The sequence below is a fragment of the Eretmochelys imbricata genome, chromosome 24 (genome assembly GCF_965152235.1).
Source record: "Eretmochelys imbricata isolate rEreImb1 chromosome 24, rEreImb1.hap1, whole genome shotgun sequence".
Taxonomy (NCBI): domain Eukaryota; kingdom Metazoa; phylum Chordata; order Testudines; family Cheloniidae; genus Eretmochelys; species Eretmochelys imbricata.
In genome coordinates, this window is record NC_135595.1 from 10600328 (window position 1) to 10622261 (window position 21934).

Sequence of the window (21934 nt, forward strand, 5' to 3'; positions counted from 1 at the left end):
ACTGCAACTTGAGACCATTGCTCCTTGTTCTGTCATCTGCCACCTCTGAGAACAGCTGAGCTCCATCCTCTTTGGAACCCCCCTTCAGGTAGTTGAGGGCTGCTCTCACTTCTCTTCTGCAAACTAAACAAGCCCATTTTCCTCAGCCTCTCCTCATAAGTCATGTGCCCCAGCTCCCAGGCTAAATTCACTGACAGGGTAAAGCACCCAGCCCTGCCACTGCAGAGGGGTGGGGAAGAAGCCAGGAAGGTAGGAACGGCAGAAGCTACGTGCCAGATCCAACCACCCCCCCCCCCAGGCTGGGGGCCCCTAGGTAAGGTAAGGGGAGGAGCGTGTCTGAAGTGCAAGCAGCAGCTGGCTGAGCCCCAAACACTTGCCCAACCTGCATCGAGCCTGCCCCCTGGTAGAGGGGGAACGGAGCCCGGAGAGAGGGGAGGGGACTTGGGCAAGATAGGAGTGAACAGGGCCAGCCAGGGTGGTACAAGAGACGCCGAGAGGGGGCTGGGGGCATGGCTGACATTTGGGCACTGAAGAGCAGAGAGGTTTTGAGGGGCAGACCATATATTACCCATGCTGCATGCAGACAGAGGAGCCAGGAGCTCCAGGGGCCCCATTCCCTGTCAGTGCTAGTGAAGTGTCAAGGGAAGTGGGGACTAGCCTAGGAAAGGGGGTTTCAGGCTGTGAGAACAGAGGGGGGTAGGGTCCACTGCCAACCCCAGGAGCCTTTTGCCTGAGAGCAGGGCAGGGTCATGGACAGCTGGAGAGGGGTAGGGGAGAGAAAGAAGAGAGTGCAGTGGGACATGGAGCCTGCTTTTTGGGGCACTGGGTAGGTTACCAGTCAGGGACACAGGAACCTTGGGGGCTATTTCTGCCTCCCCACGGTCCCCTGCCCTCACACATTATAAAAGCAGAAAATGGTGAGACAGCAGGGAAGCCCTAGGACCTGTGGGAGGATGTTGCCCACACTGGAGATGCGTAGTGCTTTCAGAGGGACTGGCAAATGCAGGGCAGAAGGAAAAAGGTGCCCTCTTTCCCTGCCCCCATGCCAGCAGGTAAACAGAGACTCTGCCCCTGCAGGAGCGGACAAAGCCCTTTATCTGGCAGGCAGGTGCAGAGCCTGGCAAAGCCAGAAGGAGGGAAAGGGAAGTGGCAGGGGCAGGAAGCCCAAGGTACAGTCTGCCCACACCCCGGTGCACCAGGTGTCCAAAAAAGAAATACAAACACCCAGAGCTCTGCCCGCTGGTCAGGGCCAGGGGAGAACCAAGTAGCACACAGTAGCTGGGTTGGAAGGATCCATTGCCCTGGTGGAGGAGAGCAGAAGGTGCGTCTACCACCCAAGAGAGCACCAAGCTCCCAGGGGCCGGTCTGTGCGTACAGACATGCGACTAAGAGGACGTAGGGCAGCTGGGTGCCTAGAAGCACCTCCCGGACACTGAAGCCGTGTGGCTGCTCTGCTCCCAGCCTGGTGGGGAACTGGCCTTAGGGGGACACTGCTCTCCAAGCGGCTACAAGACAAGTAGAGGCACAGGGCAGGGGCCCAGCGCTGCACAACGGGCCAATCCTGCTCCAGCTAGGACCACAACATCGACCTCAACAGGAGAGCACAGCCTGCTCTGAAACCAAGAGCGGCAGCCATGGAAAAGCGCCAAGCTGCTGAGTCTAGTGTGGTGTGGAAGAGACGCTCACAGACAGACAGTCCCCGTCCCCCCACCACTGCAGCTCAGGGCCCTCTGGCTCTCGCTCAATTTTTTATTGCATTTATATATAATATATATTTAAACTTTTACAATAATTTTAACTTGATAACATCCAAGTTCAGTTTGGTTCGTTTGGTGTTTAATATATATAAAATTAGGCCTCTAAACAGTGATGGGGAGCCTCCTGGCCACAGCTCCCAAAACAATAGATTTTCTTAAAAGTAACAGAAAATTAAAGGACCTTCCTTTACTCCCCTCTCCACTAAGAGGCTGATCCTACCACCCTTCCTCTGGCAAATAACTCCCCTCCACTGGAATCTTACCAGGGTAAGGACAGCAAGATCTGGGCCCTAGCTATCTATTTATTTGTCAAGAGGGTCTGGAGAAGGGGTCAAAACCAAGTGCAAATCACTGATATGTACAAACTAGGCAAGCATCTCTTTGCAAACACCCCTGTGCTGGGGCAGGAAGTAGGCATGACAACAGGTTCTGCATGAGTGATCCAAAACACAAGCTCTGTGGAGACGTTCTAGATCAGATATTCCTTTCATAGGAACCACTGGGGTGGGGGAGAACCCAACACAGAAAGGGAGGAAAGTCCCCAGTTTGAGAGAAGCAGAGTCAAAGATCTCTCAGGTGGGGGAAAATCCAAACCAAGAGAAGCACGAGACCGTGCCCCTCAAAGCACAAGCTTGCAGAATGCCTCTCAGGCCCACACCAACAGCTTGAGAGGAAGGGGAAAAAAAAAAAAGAAAAACAACTCAATGCAGGCTCAAGAGAAGCTCTTGAGAAGAGGCATGCATGGAAGCCAAGCGCACCCTCCTCCGGAAAAATCTTCTAGTACCAAAAGAACACAGGCCTCTCCACAGGCCCCCTTCCTCCAGGCAGTTCCACATGGGGAGACCAGGGGCTAATGCTCTGTCTCTCACTTGCTCTGACACTCCGCCCCCTCCCCTTCCTGGCAAGGGCTCCTAAAGCCCCTAAAGCAAAGGCAAGTCCAAAGTGCAATCTTGCTGAGCTGGTCACCCCAGGGACCATGGGGGGGAGGAGGAGTTGGGGGTTCCTTAACATTCCAATAAAAAGCTGAAAGTGTTTGTTAGTAGAGATTTTTTTTTTTGTCTCCTCCCTTCACCCCATCCTTCCAAGGGGTTCTCTGTCCTCGGTGGCCTCATGAAGGCATGCACTGCACCCGATCTGGACCCTCCTCTTCATCGTCCGAGGTGTCAGAGGAGCTGGGGGACTCATCCGAGTCACCGTCTGTTGCTCCGGGTTCTCTTCGGCGCTGTCAAGAACAAACAGGATGTCAGCCCCGCCCCTTCAACCAGGCCCCGCCCCTTCAGTCTAGAGCTCGGATCCCTTTGCAAACAGCAAGTCCTGCAGCAACTCCTACAGAGGGCAGCCCAAAGCGTAAACAAGTCAAGGAGGAGATGAGTGGGGGAAAGGTTTGCAGGGGAGATGAGTGACAGGAGGCTGTCCCAGCTGTCTGGCCCTTGCCATCCTCAGACAGTTAATGGCTGAGCCAGGAACAGAACCTAGGAGTCCCAGCCCTATGCGCTAGGCACTAGCTTACACTACCTTCCAAGAGAAAGGGCATCCACCTGTTACACGCTGGGAAACTCAGACCCAGTCTCCTGGGAACAGAATCCTGGCTAGACTCATGGTGGAGTACAAGAAAAGGGCGTTAGTCTGGGAACACTAATCGGAAAGGGGAGAGGGAGAGGATCAGCCATATCAGAAACCACCTTGGTTCTTCTGGACTCTGCTCCACACTAGCTGGAGCGAGACACGGATAGTACTGGTGACTCAGGAGGGCAATGTGGGCTGGCAAATGCTCAGGTCCTTCCTCGTTAGTGTTGGTCAAGGACACCCCAGAACGCCAAGGGGTGCAGGAGGGGCACAGGCAAGTGGGACAGACACCTACCCTGTGATGACGTCTCTGTCGGAGATGGTGCATGAGGAACCACAGCATGTGGCTGTCAAACAGGTCAGTGTGGTGCAAGCTGTCCTCGTCTCGCTCCCGCTTGTTCTTCTTGATCACCTAGAAACAAGAGCTCCAGAGAGTGACAAGACAGCAGCTGCAGTGCAGAGATGTCACTGCCTGCCATCGCTCTGGCACCAGATCAAGCCTGTTTATTCTGCGACAGAGTTCGACCCACCAAGAGAACATCAGGCGTCATCAGCTTGAGCAATGTGATCCAGAAAAACAACGCCAGGGAAGGAGAGCAGCCAGCAGCCTCTGTCCTTTGGGTGCCACCTAAGCTGCGGCTGGGATCCAAGTAGGCAGTGCCTTATGGCTGGGACTCTCCCTCCCTGGCGGAGGATGCTATCCACATGCAGCTCCTAGGTTGCTGCTAGGAGAGCAGCACCAGCTGGACAGAGGACTCCACTTCCAAGCTCGACTCATAAAGCTTGGCTGAGAGGCAAGAGAAGTGCAGCTATCCCGGGACAATTCCTTTCCTAGCTCCTTTCTCCAGCCCCCTCCCAGCAGAGTATAAGGGCAGTGAGGCAAGAACAACTGAAAAGCAAAAGCAGTCTGGCCCGAGCAGACATGGCCCTGATATTATCACAGTGCTCTCCAGTCAGAGCTCTTGAAGCCCTTCACAGCATTAGACCAACGACACACAAGGAGCTCCACCTTGGTGTTGTCAGCAGCACAGGGCAGGTTAGATTGGCAGTGAAAACACACCACTGGAGACGTAGGGAATAGAACGGAGCTCGTCTGATATGCATAGTCCAGGAGCTCAGCTCAAAGATGGGATCTGTGACCAAACGTGGTCAGGCCCTTTGGTTCTACCTGTCCCCTAAGCGACTGCACTTCCCACAGTGAAGCCCCCACAATACATGGATGCTGAAGAGCGCCAAAGCCACTCAGGCCATCTCAGCAGTTTTTGGAGATCTCCCATCCAAACACTGCCCAGGTGCTGCTGCCTGCTGGTACCTGACTTGGTAGCTACTTAGCTGTCGCCCTCAATACTGACTAAAGGGACTGAGAGCTCCTAATGTAACAGGTGCCAGGGGCAGATGGTGATTTGGAAAGCAAAGGAATCACTTAAGAGATTACAAAAGTGGCAGGGGATGGATCGCTTGATGATTACCTGTTCTGTTCATTCCCTCTGGGGCACCTGGCTTTGACCACTATTGGAAGACTGGATACTGGGCTAGACGGACCATTAGTCTGACCCAGTAGGGCCGTTCTTATGACAATTCATCCCAAGAGCCAGGCAAGCAGCACACTGGCACCCAGAGGCATAGACAGCACTAGTTAGCGCCAGCTCTCACCTCCTTCAGTCCGGCGAGCTCAGTGGGCGCCTCCGCGGTCGGTGCCCAGATCTTGACATCGTGATCCAGCCCGCTGGTGGCTAGGACAGGGAGGTGAGGGTGAGGCTCCAGGCAGTTTACCTGCAATGGAAACAGTCTTGCAGTGAGAGCAGGCTCACAGGAAAGAGTCAGTGAAGGCAGCCCGGCAGACCCATGAAGCACAGGACTGAGGCAGATGTCTAGGCGCAGATCAGCCCAGCACACTCTATATTAGAACCCCCGGGTCTCCTCTTGGCCCTGCCACTGGCTCGGTGATGGTGGGCAAATCACTTCCACTCTGACTTGGTTTCCCGATCTGTAAGCTGGAGACAGCACCGCTCAACACTCTGCAGTACGTAAAGCGCTTTGAGATCTACAGATAAGCTGCTAAGTATTTTGCACAGTTCTGAGCACACTCTTCAGTAGAATGAGCCCCACAGTTACAATCTAAGATCTAGATTCTACTCCCACCTATGCTACAATCCTGCCCCATGACCCTGGCCAAGCCACCTGACCTCTGTGCCTCAGTTTCTCCATCTGTCCTACCTCAGAGCAGCATGAAGCTTGAGTCATTAATGGTTTATAGAGTGCTGAAGACAAGGAAACTGCTTGAGTTCTCAGCCCTACACAGGCATAACCAAGTTATTCACTCACGGCAGCGTAGAGCTGTAGATGGCTGACTCACAGGTTTGGTGCGCTGTACCAAGGCTGTGTCACCACACTTGATTAGCAATAAAGAGGTGCTGAAACAAATGCCTCTGATGTGGGAAGCAGCAAAAGGCTGCTCTGACTTTCTGCTGGGATTAGTCAAGTGCCATCGTGAACATTATTTCTTGCATGACACCATGGAAGAGGGGCCCTCAGAGGAAGCAGCCACCACTTGTGGATCTGTTTGTTTCAGACCCATTCCGGGGGGGAAGTCTGTAGTCTAGTTTCTCCTAGAGCTGCTCTAGCTGAGTGTAATGAACTCACATTTCCAGACAGTGCACCCAAAAAAAGGGTAGGCAGCAGACAGAACCGAGAGTGAGCTCAAGGGGAGTTAACACTCGCCAATTAAGTTATACCCAAACCGTTTGCTACATCTTAAATAATTCATAAGATGACTGAATTCAGACAAGCAGGCATCCAAGGTCACATGTTCCGTGAGTCTAATGTGGTGACAAAGGAAGGGAAAGCTAAAACCCAGAGGAGAATATTCAACACGCCAGTGAATTAGCTCAAGAACAGGGGAGGCGAAGTACACACTGAATAGCACATTGAAGTGTAAAAGGCAAAAGCTTAATAGTTTCATGAAAGTTGCTTGGAAACGAGTCTTCAGTCCAGATCCCTGGATTCAAAATTAGGTTATATGGAGACAGCAAAACACATCTGCTTATTAGATAGTTCGTTTAACCCTAAGTATTAAATACAGAGTATGTCCAACACTAACTAAAAAGTGGAACCAGCATTTTAGTCTAGATGGAGAGGTGTAGCGATAACACCTCATTCAGTGTAAGTGACAGATGGGTCTCTCAGGGCAGGTCTTCACTACCCCGGGATCGGTGGGTAGTGATCCATTTATCGGGTCTAGACGAGACCTGATAAATCAATCCCTGAATGCACTCCCTGTCGACTCCAGAACTCCAGCTCGCGAGAGGCGGAAGTGGAGTCGACGGGGGAGCAGCAGCAGTCAACTCGCCGCCGTCCTTACAGGCGGGTAAGTCAATCTTAGATATGCCGACCTCAGCTACGCTATTCGCATAGCTGAAGTTGCGTATCTTAGTTCGACCCCCCCCACCCAGTGTAGACCAGGGCTCACTAAATAGCGGTGCTGACCAGACAGGCCCTGCTTGTCCACAGATTAGTGTTGCTAGCTGGGATATTGGAAAAAGCTGAGGTGTACAAGGCAAGGGCTAGAAGAAAGAAAGGCAAAGCTCATCTACAATAGGATTTGCTTTACCCAAGAGCCTCATTCGGATTCAGAATCCACTACACACCCACTTAACACATGCCTGCATGAGTACAGGATGCATGGTGGCTCTAACACAATACAATCCACATCCAGCCTGTTCACCGGGAACCTGCCACTGCACATGGTCAAGTGGTGAAAGCAACAACCAAGGCTCTACTTTCTAAACAAGTAAAAGCTAGTTTTAACAACATGGACCTCCCGAGATCTCCAAGTGCAATACTGAGCTGGTATTGACCAGGAAGAACTAGAAATGGACACCTGCACATTCACTACAAGGGGTGATCTCTGAAATTCATTCACAGTCATCCCATTGAAAACATAAGTTTTGTGTTTCAGTGAAATCAGACACCTGAAGTAGGCCTTTACAGGTAGGAAAAAGCACCTCTTATTTTACATCACTCCTATGATTTACTGCATCTGTAATTAAAGCGCTAGTAATTTATTACACCAGTAATAAAACACCTGACATGAACAAGCCAGTTTTATCAGTGACAGACTTTTTTGATTAAGCTTCCGTGATAAGTCAGAGAGCATTCCAAACACAGTCAGGATTCAATGTTTCTATGAGTATTTCATACACGGTTCAATGCACAGTATCTTCCCGACAGCAAAATGTACTGTTCCAAAGAACAGTGTTCACAGGGAGTGGAAGAAGATCCATCACTTGGGACGCATAATACAAACTTAGAGAATGCAAGATAAAGTGCCTTGTAGGGAATAATCCTGTGCAGACTGAGGAGAAATGAGCTTGCCCTCCACCCCATCCACCCATCGCCAATGGGTGTGATTCAACTGCATGGCCTTGCCCTACATGGGTTCTGTACCTTCTCCAGCATCCCACAGGTCAACACTTAGGACATAGGAACTCGGCAATGAACCTGAAGTGACTGGCTCAGCCAGTGCACATGAAAATACTTGGTTATAGCACATACAGAGGGCCCTGACAAGTCGCTTTTCCCCTCTCTTGTGCATTTTGAGAACCAGTGAGGAGCAAAGAATTTATTGTTTGGGATACACAGTGCTGGAGGCCCAGTCAGACACATAAAACAGAGGCCTGGCAATTACCATAAACCCTGAAATGCATCCCAGCTACGTAGATGGCTAAGCCATCCAGAGGATAAGGCTAGAGAGATCAGTTTTCAAAACCCTGGCATTTGCACTTACTTCCAAGAATGCCCATAAACAGGAATGATTGAGGGAGGGAAGAACAATGAACAAGAGAGCTAAAGGGAAAGCAAGACGCACTCCTGTCTCCCACAGCTAGCTGCCGCTCCAATGTCACAGCACCATTCGCTAGCTGACTGGATTCCCAGCCAATAAACCCCATCTGTAGCAAAGCAAGTGTCTGAGGCCAATACAAAGAAATATGGCAGGTGTGTGGCACTGAGAAAGTGGACCACGAAAACGAGTTTAACTATAACCCACTGTATTGCTCAGTTACCCCTGGAGGTCTGGCTTTAATTCAATATACTACTTGTGGACACTGCCAAACAAACAGAGTGAGCTGTTCTGATCAGCTCCTGGTAATAAACTCCTACAACACCCCACCTCTCTCATCGCACTTCACAATGTAATGGCATGACGTCACCTCCCTCCTATGGAAAGCCAATTTAAAAAACAAACAAAATCTTTGCCAAGGACTACAGCTGAACTCTGACGTGGGACCCAAGGAAACAACTGGAAGCCAGGATACCAGTTCCCCTCATAATACTGAGGCCTTCTCACTCAGCACAAGCTTGAGCCATCCAAAGGCTCTAGACTGAACAGGTTCTCAGGACAAGGCAGGCAGCCTAGGGCAGAGGCAAAAATCATGGAGCTAGGAATCTGGCTGCCTGGGTTCTAGGCTTGGTTCTGGCACTTACTGACTGTGGGACCCTGGACAAGTCACTTTTCCTCTCCTTTGTAAAATGGGGATAACATATACCTCAAAAGAGACCTTGGGAGATACGGTTAACATGCACAGTTGTGAGGAAAGGTGCTATCTACTGCAAAGCATCCATAACCTATGAAGGTTGGGTGTGTACTTTCGGGCTTTTAGCCTCCAGTTCGGAACCGTTGCTGGGTGTCCTCACAGCCCGATGGCTGTTATCCTCTAGTGCCGTTACGATGTAATCTACTCACAAATCTCCCTTTCAGAGGAGAGGTATTGCCCAACAGTGTATCTGCTCAGCACCAGTTCTCATTGCCATTATAATCCAGCCCTGCAACAGCAGGAAATTAGCATCTCTCTTGGCTCTGGATGGGAGCCTATGCAGTGTCCTAGGCCAGGCTCGAGTAGAAGCCAGGATCAGACCCCCATGGAAGTTCAGGGAGAATAAAGAATGCAGGAAGCAGGAGACCCCTAGTACCACCAGAACTAGATCTCTGTGCCATCTGACCCTGCGTGGTGCTGTCACATCTTAGGCGCACTGTGAGGATACAGTAGGAAAACAGGTTTCAGAGTAGCAGCCATGTTAGTTTGTATCTGCAAAAAGAAAAGGAGTACTTGTGGCACCTTAGAGACTAACACATTTATTTGAGCATAAGCTTTCGTGAGCTACAGCTCATTTCATCGGATGCATACAGTGGAAAATACAGTGGGGAGATTTATATACACAGAGAACATGAAACAATGGGTGTTACCATACACACTGTAACGAGAGTGATCAGGTAAGGTGAGCTATTACCAGCAGGAGAGCGGGGGGAAAAAACCTTTTGTAGTGATAATCAAGGTGGGCCATTTCCAGCACTTGACAAGAACATCTGAGAAACAGTGCGGCGGGGGAACAAACATGGGGAAAATAGTTTTACTTTGTGTAATGACCCATCTACTCCCAGTCTTTATTCAAGCCTAAGTTAATTGTATCCAGTTTGCAAATTAAATTCCAATTCAGCAGTCTCTCGCTGGAGTCTGTTTTTGAAGTAGGAAAACAAACACTCTTCAGCTTTCATATTGCTACCAGCTCCCAGCACAGTACAAGATCAGTGGTACTGGAGACCACATGGGCCTGAGCAGCACTGGGTTGGAACTGGACAGCCATGAAATCGGTCTCCTGGTGCTAACAGGGTCAGTGCACCAGAACACACTGCTGAATGGATGAGGGGGTGTTACACAGGCAAAGGGAGGTGGTAAATAGCAGCCCAGGAAGCTACAGCTGGTAAGGGCAGCGAAGTAGCCAGGAGGGTAAGCTGTGGCACAGAAGCTCATAGGAAGGGCAGCAATTGCCTTGTTAAAAGAGCTGCTTTTGGAGATTCTAGTTATATGGGGTCTTTTGTGCGGAAAGTTGCCAGGACACTAATCAAGCCTCAGCAGCCTGCGAGGCGGATAATGTCTGACTCATCCAAGTGGATACAGCAAAATCTGTGACAGAGCTGAAAACAGGACCCAGCCCCCACTACCAACTCCCTTCCTACCCACCAGGAATATCCAGAAACTCAACACTAAACAGCAGCAAATTAGTGCTCCCATTGAGATGGCCACACTGGATTCTGCTCTTCAGTGCTAGGTTCGGCTGCTTGGGCTCAGAGCTGAAGGGGGAAGAAGCACGTAGACCACCAGTTACCACATCATGGGGTGAACACACTCTCCAGTGTTAAGCCCAAGAGGCCAGTTACGGCAGCCCGCCTAATACTTTGTCCAAAAGCTACACAGGCTAGAGTGAAGAGAAAAGGGTTTGGGACCCCAGGACTGGTCCTGCCTCCACTCCCTTCTCTTTAAGGATTATGATGGCAGCTGCACAGCCCTTCAAGGTCAGTATATTCACATCATGAGGGTGTTTATACTGAAGCCACCACCTGTGACAATCTGGTCAACTGTCCTTGTAGCCAAAACAGGGAAGAGTTTCTCTGACACGGGTAAAAACGACCAATGAAACTTTGTGAAAGGGCCAGTCTCATATCCAGTGTGGCAAGCCAGCACTACTTTGATGGGTCTTGCGCTCTCTCTTCTTGGGGAGGGTTCAGGGCACCATTTATCGCCCCTGAACTGAGGTATTAACTGACCCACTAGTGTCCTAGAAGAGGGGAGTAGAAAGAGAGACCCAGGCCTGCCCTCTACTCTGGGTCCCAGCCCAGGGGCCCTAGGGATGGCAGTAAACTGCTTGACCTAGCAGTTCCTTCCCCTGGACTACTTCCCCCTCCTGCCCTTCAGCTTGTGGGGCTTCCTGCTCTCCCTCTGCACAAACCAGGCATCCCTTTACCTAGGGTCTTGGTCTTCTTAGCCCACTGCAGTACTTCTCCAAACTCTCCTCTGCTTCCCTCCATACTGCTCTCTACTCCAACACCAATCCACTCTGATTCAACTCCTTCCCTTGTCTGACTGAAGCAGGTTTTATCAGGTGACTGGCTTTAGGTGCTTTAATCTATAGCAAACTTTATTCCCTCTACAGGGAATAAGGCTCCCTTCTAACACTCTCCTGCTGCCCTCTGGCCATGCTGTATCACCTATTTCCCCCCCTCCCCCGCACCCTCCCTGTTCAGCACCATGGGGTTGGGCTACTTGGGACGCGAGGCAGTGCTGTCGTGATAGGCCATCAGCGTTGCCGTATTGGCTTCCAGCCCTATGCTGTACCTGGAAATGGAAGGGCTGCAGGGATAGGAACCACCTAGTCACTCTTGCGTACTTCTCCTTGTTTCTGTGCATCCACTGGAGTGGGTCATGGTCTGTCACGAGGGTAAGCCACCGCCCCAGTAGGTAGTAGCGGAGAGTCTCCATAGCCCATTTTACCGCGAGATACTCCTTTTCAACGATGGCACACTTTTGTTCCTTGGGGAGGAGTTTCCGGCTGAGGTACAAGATCAAGTGTTGCTCCTCCCCTACCATCTGCGAAAGGACGGCTCCTAGCCCTACCTCCGAGGCATCTGTTTGTAGGATGAATTCCTTCTCGAAGTCTGGGGCTATGAGTACTGGATGGCAGCAGAGGGCGGTCCTTAAATCTGCAAATACTCATCAGTCCACTTTACTATCTCGGGGCCTTGAGCCTTTATCAAATCCGTCAATGGCCCTGCTCTTGTGGCGAAATGAGAGATTAATCTCCAATCGTATCCTACTATCCCTAGAAATGCTCTGACCTGCTTTTTGCAGACTGGTCGAGGCCAACCTTGTACTGCCTCCACTTTGTTCCGTTGGGGTTTCACCAAACTTCTCCTTACTACATACCTCAGGTATCTGGCCTCAGCTAGTCCCATCACGCATTTGAGAAGGTTGGCAGTGAGGCCGGCCTTCCGCAGGACATCTAGCGCCACTTCTACTTTTCCGAGGTGCGTTTCCCAGTCAGGGCTATGGATGACTATGTCGTCTAGATAGGTGGCGGCATACTTGGCATGGGGTTGCAGCAATTTGTCCATAAATCGTTGGATTGTTGCATGGGCCCCACTAAGTCCGAAAGGGAGGACAGTGTATTGGAACAGGTCATCGGGTGTAGAGAAGGCAGTCTTTTCCTTGGCATTCTCGGCCATGGAAATTTGCCAATATCCTTTGGTCAGGTCTAGAGTGGTTAGGTATCAGGCCTTGCCTAACTGATCAACTAGCTCGTCAATGTGTGGTATCGGATAGGCATCGAATTGGGATACTTCATTCAACTTCCAGAAGTCGCTGCAAAATTTCAGGGTGCCATCAGGCTTGGGGACTAGGACAATAGGGCTGGACCACTGGCTGTGGGATTCTTCAAAAACCCCAAATTCCACCATCTTCTTCACTTCTATCCTAATTACCAGAAGCTGAAAGGCAAGAATTCACTATGGTCTTATCGTCACCCTTACTCCAGGACTGGGTACAATATGATGTTGGACCAGTGTTGTACGGCCCGGCTGTATACAGAACATGTCCTGGTTCCGTTGTTCTGGAGTTAACTCAGAAGATATCTTCACCTGCCCCTGTGGGTTGTCTGTCTGGGGTGGAGCTCCCGAATGACCAGGCACGTCTCTCAGTCACGCCAGGGCTTCAGTAAATTGATGTGGTAGATTTGCTCTGGACTTTGGCGAACTGACCTTATAGTCCACCTCCCCAAATGGCTTCCACTATTTCATATGGTCCATGCCAGCTGGCTAGGAGTTTGCTTTCTGCTGTCGGTACTAGTACCATTACCCGTTCCCCCAGCTGAAATCTGCGTACTTTTGCCCAACAGTTGTAATATGTCCGCTGGGCCTCTTGTGCTTTTTCCAAATGTTCTCGTACTATAGGGGTTACTCGAGTTATTCGCTCTCTCATCTGTGTCACGTGCTCAATGACATTCTTTCCTGGGTTGGGTTGTTCTTCCCAATCTTCCCTGGCAATATCTAATATTCCACGTGGGTGGCATCCGTATAGTAGTTCAAAGGGAGAGAAACCAGTGGATGCCTGGGGGGAGGGGGGGGGGGGGGGGACGGGACGGACTTCCTATATAGCAAACATTAGATACAGCAGAAGGGCATTCTAGTCTTTTCCGTCCTGTGCTACCACCTTCTGGATCATACTTTTAAGGGTACGGTTAAACCGCTCAACCAGTCCATCTGTTTGTGGATGGTAGACAGAGGTCCATATGGCCTGGATGTGGAGTAGGGTACATAAGTCTTTCATTAATTTTGACATGAACGGGGTTCCTTGGTCTGTCAGGATCTCCTTAGCGATGCCCACTCTGGCAAAAACCTGGAGTGGTTCTTTTGCTATTGCCTTGGACGTGGGGTTTCTTAAAGGAATGGCTTCTGGATACCGCGTGGCGTAGTCAAGGATGACTAGTACGTTTTGGTGGCCCCGTGCCGATCTTTCCAGTGGGCCCACTAGGTCCGTTGCTATCCTCTCGAAACGGACTTCAATAATAGGCAAAGGTACTAATGGGGCCTGCAAGTGAGGTCGGGGGCTACGCAACTGGCATTCAGGGCAGGAGGTACAATAGCACTGGACGTCTGCACGTATTCCTGGCCAATAAAACCTTCCTAGGACTCTATCCAGTGTCTTGTCTACTCCTAGATGTCCCCCAAATAGATGGCTGTGAGCTAACTCTAGCACTGCCCTTGTATGTTTCTGTGGGACTAAGAGTTGCTCTACTTCTTCCCCTCGTATTTGCGCTATCCTGTACAACAGATCACGTTTGAGCACATAATATGGCCTTGGGCCTTTGGTCTTTCCTTCCACAGGTACGCCATTTACTTCCACTACCTCGTCCCTCACATTTGCATATAGCGGGTCATTGGCTTGGTCCTGCCTGAAATTCTCACGTGTGGTACCAATCTGACCTAATTCCAGAGGGTCTGTTTCTACTCCACCCCCTGGGTTGCCCCTACTTGGACTAGGAACCGCCTCGGAGTCCTCAGTGGCCTGAATTATCTCCTGGCCTCCTGAACGTGTTCTCCCTTGTTGGTAGGTGGTTTTCTGGTTCTCTGCTAGAATCCTGGTCCCTTATCTTTTATCTGTCGTCCTTTCCTGCCTAGACTTTCAGGGTTTTCCAGGGGATGAATAACTCTGGGGCAAATTTGGCAAACATCAGGGTGAGGCTATCTGTAGGTGCCTCCGTCTTAGCCCGGGGCTTGCTACCCTCCCCTGGCTCTACTGGGGGGAGTAAGCTCTCAAACCTGGGGAAGCCCCTACCAATTAAGACAGGGTAGGGGAGCCTGGGGACCACCCCTGCAGTCACCCTGGTAGTATTCTCCTGGATCTCAATCTGTACTGATTGTGGGGCAGAAATTTACGGTGCCATGAACACACGTTACCCCTGTGTTTTTGGCCCGGGTTAGTTGATCTTGCCCCCACCAACTTCCGAGACCAGCGTGACAGCACTCCTGGAATCTACTAATGCTATGGTCTCAACAATAATTCGTTTTTACTGATCTTGTATACCCATGCGAGGTCATTGCGACCCCTACCAGGCCAATTAGGCCACATTGCTCCCCATGATCCCCAGATTACATTGCATAGGCTCTTCTCCGTTGGGGCACTGGGCTGCTATATGCCTCAATTCCCCACACTCGTAACACCGCCCCCTTATTCCAGTTGCCATCCTCTGCCTGGGGCTATTTGGCTGGCTCCCCCAGTCCTCTCTTCCCAAACTCCCAGGTCCCTTCTTGGCCTTGGGCCGTTCCTCGGTGTCGTTCCTCCCAGTGATGGTTCTCCTGGAGCTCTCGACAGTCCGGGGCCTTGGGTTTGGGACTGGCTTCCTGGTTTGCTGTGTCTCACCCCCTGGGGTCTGGAACAGTTCACGGGCTGCCAACTGTCTTTCCATGAGGGAGACCAACTCAAAGGTGGAGGGGTCATTCTGGCCAACCCAAGCCCAGAGGCCTGGTGGTAGCCCCCTCATATCCTGGTCCAGTACCAGGAGCTCCATCATCTTCTCAGAGCTGAGGGCCTCAGGGCGCAGCCATTTCAGGTCAGGTGGATCAGGTCAAACAATTGAGATTGGGGTGTCTTGTCCCCCATATACTGCCACTCATGGAGCCTCTGGGCTCGCAATACCTTCGTTACTCTGGATCTGACCAGGATCTCTGCCTTCAGCTGGGGGTAATCTGCTGCAGTCTCTGCAGCCATATCATAGACCACCTTCTGGGCCTCCCCACACAGGAAGGGGGTGAGGATACCAGACCACTGATCTCGGGGCCAGGCCTCCCACAGGGCTGCTCTTTCAAAAGCCAGGAGGTATGTCTCCACATCATCCTCCTGTGTCATTTTCTGTAGGCAGTGGCTGGCTCGTATGGTCTGGGTCCCGTCGCAGTTGTGGTTCAGCTCCATAAGGGCCTTCATCTGGTTCATCAGCTCTTGCAGCAGGGCTCGGTCCCGGGCAGCCTGACTCAGACGAGTAGTCTCCTGCTGCATCTGAGTCGCCTCCTGTTGGGCAGTTGCTTGAACCTGGGTAGCCTCCTGCTGGGCTGCGGTGGCTTGTATTAGGTCCTTGACCACATCGTCCATCTTAGGGACGGGAGGGTTTTGGCTAACCCTATCGCCAGCGTGTAGATCCCACTCCTGACACCACATGTGGCAAATTGTCGGTACTACTTTGATGGGTCTTGCGCTTTCTCTTCTTGGGGAGGTTCAGGGCACCATTTCTTGCCCCTGAACTGGGGTATTAACTGTCCTAGAGGAGGAGAGTGGAGAGGGAAGGACCCAGGCCTGCCCTCTACTCTGGGTCCCAGCCCAGGGGCATTAGGAATAGCAGTAAAGCGCTTGAACTAGCAGTTCCCTTCCCTGGACTACTTCCCTCTCCTGCCCTTCAGCTTGTGGGGCTTCCTGCCCTCCTTCTGCACAAACCAGGCATCCCTTTACCTAGGGTCTTGGTCTTCTTAGCCCACCGCAGCACTTCTCCAAACTCTCCTCTGCTTCCCTCCAAACTGTTCCAACACCAATCCACTCCTGCTTCAACTTCTTCCCTTATCCGATTGAAGCAGGGGGGTTTTTATCAGGTGACTGGCTTCAGATGCTTTAATTTATAGCAAAACCTTTCTTCCCTCTGCAGGGAATAAGGCTCCCTTCTAACACTCTCCTGCTGCCCTCTGGCCAGGTACAGAGTGCAAATGTAAAACTGGTGCCTGGACCGTTCTAACACTGTCTGAAACAGCTAAAGCCACCCTCCCCATGCAGCTGCACAGCCTGATCAGCGATAGCCACACCTTACCTGAAACACGCTGGATGGGACACTATGAAAAGTTCAGGACAACATGCTTTTGTTGGCAGGCCAATGGGTGGCTGTTGTATTGTCACCCACTGGGCACTGCAGGACTGGCAAGTGATTCATGAGCAACTTACCGGTGTCCGATTGCGTGCCAACAGTGGGCATCTTACCATCACTGCAGTGTATGGTCCCACGAACGCCCAGGCCAACAATGCGTGAAATACAAGTTTTAGTCTGAGAAGAGACTTCGTCATGACTTCAGCGCACAGCTAGGAAAGAATGACAAAGGCAAGTATGCTCAGGAAGTTTGGTATTGGGCAGAAGGACAGGAACAGGCAGTGATGCTGGAATCTGCAGCTGCCAATGATAGTGGGATCTCTCATTTGCTCTTCTGTCACCCAGCGATTCACAGATTGAGCTACTCCAGCCCAGATGGTTTCATCAGGACTGCTCCTGATCATGTCCACCAACAGTTAACAAGCTCAGTGGTCATGGATGTGCGAGTTCGCAAAGGTGCTGCAACTTTGACACTGACCATTGACTTCTGCTGGCAAAAGTGTGCCTCTGACTTCAAAGACAGCAACAGATAGGCCAAAATTAGTCTGATTCAACTGAAAGCTCTCACTGCAACCAAGCTATCAGATGGCTCTCTGTTCTTAACTGCCTAACGCCAAAGTGTTAGAAACAGAGGTCTCACTCCTTCTGTCTGATAAGGAATGGCATTGTTTCAAGTCATCAGTGCTGACTGCTGCTGCTCAGTGCTTGGGTCTCAGCCCTTCAAACATCATCCCTGGATCCGTGAGGAAATGCTCAAGGCAGCCGTAGCTAAGAACAAAAAAAGGCTACAAAAGCAAAGCCGAATGGGTTTGGCTTTTGAATGTCATGTCATTCTGTCAGAAAGATCAGGAGTGCTGGTGGTCAACTCAGGCAGTTTGGAACAAGCTGCCACCATTGTGATATTTTGCAGGAGGTGGCGGCACCGGCTTGTCCAGAAGGATTGGGATGCAAGTATCAGCCCGAGCCTTCAGAAATCAGCTGCTTTGACAGGAAGATCATTTCAAGATACTCCTTGATGAGCGGCTGCCTGCAGCCGCTCTTCAATTTGAAGGGCAGAAAGTTCTGGTAGGGTCTCCATCCTTCAGCCAAGAAAAGATTCGGATCACAGTCCACAGGCTGAAGCGTGGGAAGGGACCAAGTGTTTTCAAGATCATCCCTGAGCTGCAAGAGCATTGTACTGTGGCTGCATAGGCTCTTTGTGATCACCTGGCTGCACTAATATTCCCAACGACTGAAAGGAAAAGAGCAATGAAGTATTAAGCTGTTGCGGACCCAGGGAAATTCTTCACTTCCATGTTAAGGTCTGGAATCAATGGTGCACTTTGTGGCAAAGGCCGGGAAGCTCAGTGTGGCTTTAGACCTGGTGGTTCCACTCTTGACAAGAGATGGCTCAATTTAATAAGCCGTGTGCAGCACTTATTAATAGACCTCCATCAGGCCTCTGATTCTGTGCATTGAGCAAGCGTGTGGGATCTGATGAGGCGTCTGGGCACCTCTGGGAAGACAGAGCCATTAACAGAAGAGCTCTAACACGGAACAGAAAGCTGTGTTTGAGTCAATGGCAGATACACGGCACAGTTCCTTATCTCCATGGGAGTTTGCAAGGCTCGGTTCTTTAACCATTCTTGTTCAATATCAGCATTGATTGGCTGATGGATAAGCTTGAGGAGGCCGCTATTGGTAGCACTGACTGCTCAACGCCATTCTATGTCAAGGTCTTGAATACACTGATGACATTGTCCAGTTGGCTCTGGTGGATCGCTGTAGCTGATGGCTGATCCAATTGGGCAAGCAGCAGCGTGCATTACTCGGGTTATTAATCTAAATAAAACGAAGTCCCTGGCTTTTACCATCAAGCAGCATCCAGCTCTAGATTCCAACCAGCTCTGTAGTAAACGGTCCATGGCAACTCTCAGATACGTTGTTAGTGTCAGTTTCGGAGGATGGTGTAAAGATGTGGACACTTGTAGAACAGCAGCTGCTGCCATGTTTTGGGTCTTTCAGAGGCCTCTGGGGGAACGATGCGACACCTAACTTGCCATGAAGCTGTGGATCTACAGAACCACGGTCATATCAACGTAACTGTATGGAAATGAAACGTGTGCTGAGGAAGGGTGAAGAACACCAGGCTGATATTTTCAATTCTTGTCGTTTTTGCAAGCTGCTCCATATTAAATGGCAAGTCAAGATCAGAAGTGAGGCTATTTAAAGCCAAACACAAACCATCTTCATCAGCACTGGTTCTGTTCCCATGCCTTTCCTTGGTATGGATGTATCAGAATGGAAGGTCAACGAATTCCAAAACATGTTTATCATGGAATGCCACTAAAAAGGCCTGCAATCACATGGCACCCACCGTTTTGATGGCACAATAAGCGTGCCAGAGATGGACTCACATGGAATGTCCAGCCAGCCACCGTAAGGACCTAGAGAAGTCGATATAGGTGGTGCTGCCCCATGGATAGCAGTGAAGGCTTGAGGGAGAGTCTCCATATTTGCAAGACAGGAAGCAATAGAGGACTGCCCAGGTCTGTAAGAGTTCCTTAGTGAGAAGCTGCTACATAACTGCAGAGTATTACTATGTGGGTCTCACACCAGCAGCCAAGCAGCGAAGACCATTCCCAACAACCTAGGATAAATTAGGCTGGTGCTCTGTCTCTGCAGTAAAGTTAGGGACAGTCAAAGCAACACTCCAGGGAGAGAAGGTGAAAGATTCCTTGTAATTTACAGCCTCAAAGCTGCCACTTCCACCGAGGATTAGAGGTTCTCAGGACTTTCTGCCCCGCTGGTTAACAAAACACTGACGAGCCTCCCACTGGGTAGGAGCTCGGATCGATTCACTGGCCAAGACAGTGCTAACTGGTAGCAGAGGAAAGACCATTTTTAAACAGAGTTGGTTCGGCATTGGAGCAAATAGTTCAGAGCTCCTGACAGGAGCAGATTAAGGCTCAACATGGACAGACCAATAAAAATCACAGGAGCTTCCAACCACGGTTATGGAGGTTTTAGGGTTTGTTTGGTTTTTGCAGGGCTGGGGGGTGACCTGCCCACCCTTACTGCTAGAAAGCAACATGGTGTTGCTAGAGGTGTTCTGGGGCCCTGTTCAAAATACAGAACCCACAGAATCCGCTGTGCTCTGCTTGATCAGACCGCTAAAATTAAGTGCTGATGAAAAGTGATAGATTAAAGCTCCCAGAAAGCGACAGGGAGGGACCTTCTCCTAGGCTAAGTGTCACCCCTAAGACTGGCACTAACTGGCCCTTGTTGCCATTCCTGTTCAAGTACCACTACCAACCTGCTTCCTGCACGTACAACGCAGCAAAATAGATCTAAAGTCGCCAGTAGGAACCCCTGGTTTCCTTAGCCATCAGCAGAAGCCGTATCAGGCTCGAGAGAATCACAAATGGAAGGACTGCAGTAGTGGCAACCCTGCAGGAACAAGCCTGTGTGTTGACTACAGACTCCTTCATAGCTAGGACATCTGGCACTATGCAGCAAGGCACAGTTTGAGCTCCAAAGGCTGGTATCAGCCCTAAATCCCAGAACGCCCAGGCTCAGTCCTCCACTGGAACAGTTATGGCCCCTTCCTACCTCGGCTCTGACTCACAGCAACGACATGCTAATAAACTTGTCTAGTGAGCTGGGACTGAATGACTGAGCCCAACGGGGCACAATGTTTATCTGCAACCACAGCAATTTGCTAGGCCCAGGGAACAGGAACTTGTTCATAGCTGCTGCTGCCGCCTTACTCCCTGATGCCACCGTCTCTCCATCTGGCCATGCAATTACAATGTTCATTGCCTGTGGTGAGGTACAGCCAGGATTCCAATGCTCCCTGGAACACTTTTGCTCTGAAAATTGCATGTTTTCTTGAGTGGTTCCCAGTGACCCATGGTTAAACCACAGGATTAATAAGGTCGCTGTAAATGCAGCTCTACCAAACCGCCTCTGAAACAGAACCCACTGACAGAGGAGTTACATAGGTTTTAGGCAGATCTTCGCAGGTTGGCTATTGGGCAATAGGGTGGAGATAGCATTTGAGAAAGTTACTGCTGGTAAACGTCTCATACTCCTGGTTGGCAAAACTGTCCAGGTAAGACTCTCTAAGCGTAGTTACCTCAATTACTACCAGATACGCAACTTTTAAATATTTCAGATTTTTCCCCATTGATGCAGTTGCATGTCACTCCACTTGATTCCATTCAACATTCGCTCACCGAGCCTCAGGCACGAGCCCCACACAGCTGTCCTTGGGTTGCAAACACCAACAAGCTAGCTAAAATACATCCCTCAAGACAGGAAGCTTGTGTGGGAAATGAAATGGATGACATTTGACTTCACAGGCTGTGGTAAGGGGGGGGGTCTAGTGAAGAGGACAATGGACTGTGAGTCAGAAGACCTAGGTTCTATTCCCAGCTCTCTAGCTTGCTGGGTGAACTTAGGTAAGTCACTTCCGCTCTGGACGCTGGTTTCCCTGTCTGTAAAATGGGGACAATGATACTTCTACTTTCTGAAGCACTTTAAGAGCCACAGAGGGAAAGTGTCAAGTGATGAAAACCTAGCTGCAGGGGCGTGTACAATAGGAGGTGGGGCCTTGCTCTTGCATGCGGGGATAAGATTTTGTTTGGAGGACGGGAGGAAAGGTAGGTTAATAACACATTAGTCCAACAGTCAACATTCTGGGCTACGTCAAGCATGTGGGGCAGCAGGTTCTATCCCACACAGCCAGAACTACTCCATGTCCCTAGAACAGCTTGAGTGCCTGGTTTGAATGGGACCAATTCTTTCACATCCTAGTCCCTAGAGAAAGGAGGAGCAGGAATCAGGGCCAAAGACTTTAAATCATACTATACCAGTGATTTACAAGCTTCAGAGGACTTCTTGACACTGCCACCATGATCAGTTCAGGAGTACCTGTTTGGCCTTTATTGGGAGCATAGGAAGAGAATGAGTCTTTCCCGATCTAGCTGCTCTAATGCATTGTGCCACAATGTAACGTCAGTTCGGAAGCAGTGCTGATGGGCTCTTGGGAGAGCTTCTGTCAGATGCTCTGCACGACATGGCCTGGGGGGAGGGAATGCTACTCAGTGATTCACAGGACTCTAGCAAGAGAAAGGGTGATTAGAAGGGCAACAAAAGCGATTAACAGTATGAAACAGCTTCCATATGAGGAGAGATTAAAAAGACTGGGACTGTTCAGACTGGAAAAGAGACGACGGGGGGGGGGGGGGGGGGGGAAGAGGACTGAGGGCTAGAACATCGTGAGGAGAAAGTGAATAAGGAAGTGTTATTTACTCCTTCACATAACACAAGAACAAGGGTCACCAAGTGAAATAGGCAGCAGGTTTAAAAACATACATGAGTACTTCACACAAACG

General features: G+C 50.5%; 1 protein-coding gene across 7 annotated transcripts in view; it reads right to left on the reverse strand.

Moving 5' to 3' along the window:
- Nucleotides 1-1735: 1735 nt before the first annotated feature.
- The window catches only part of DCAF8 (DDB1 and CUL4 associated factor 8), a 55413-nt gene continuing 35214 nt past the window's right edge, over nucleotides 1736-21934 (reverse strand). For 5 of the 7 annotated variants that reach the window (XM_077841737.1, XM_077841739.1, XM_077841740.1 and 2 more), the window contains 3 exons: nucleotides 4977-5096; nucleotides 3619-3735; nucleotides 1736-2979 (listed from right to left, as the gene is read on the reverse strand). In XM_077841737.1, the coding sequence (XP_077697863.1) occupies nucleotides 2866-2979; nucleotides 3619-3735; nucleotides 4977-5096 (351 nt within the window). In that variant the 3' untranslated portion in view covers nucleotides 1736-2865. Of the gene's footprint in view, nucleotides 2980-3618; nucleotides 3773-4976; nucleotides 5097-21477; nucleotides 21621-21934 lie in introns of those variants that run through there. The other 2 variants (XR_013348714.1, XM_077841742.1) reach the window with 2 other exon arrangements.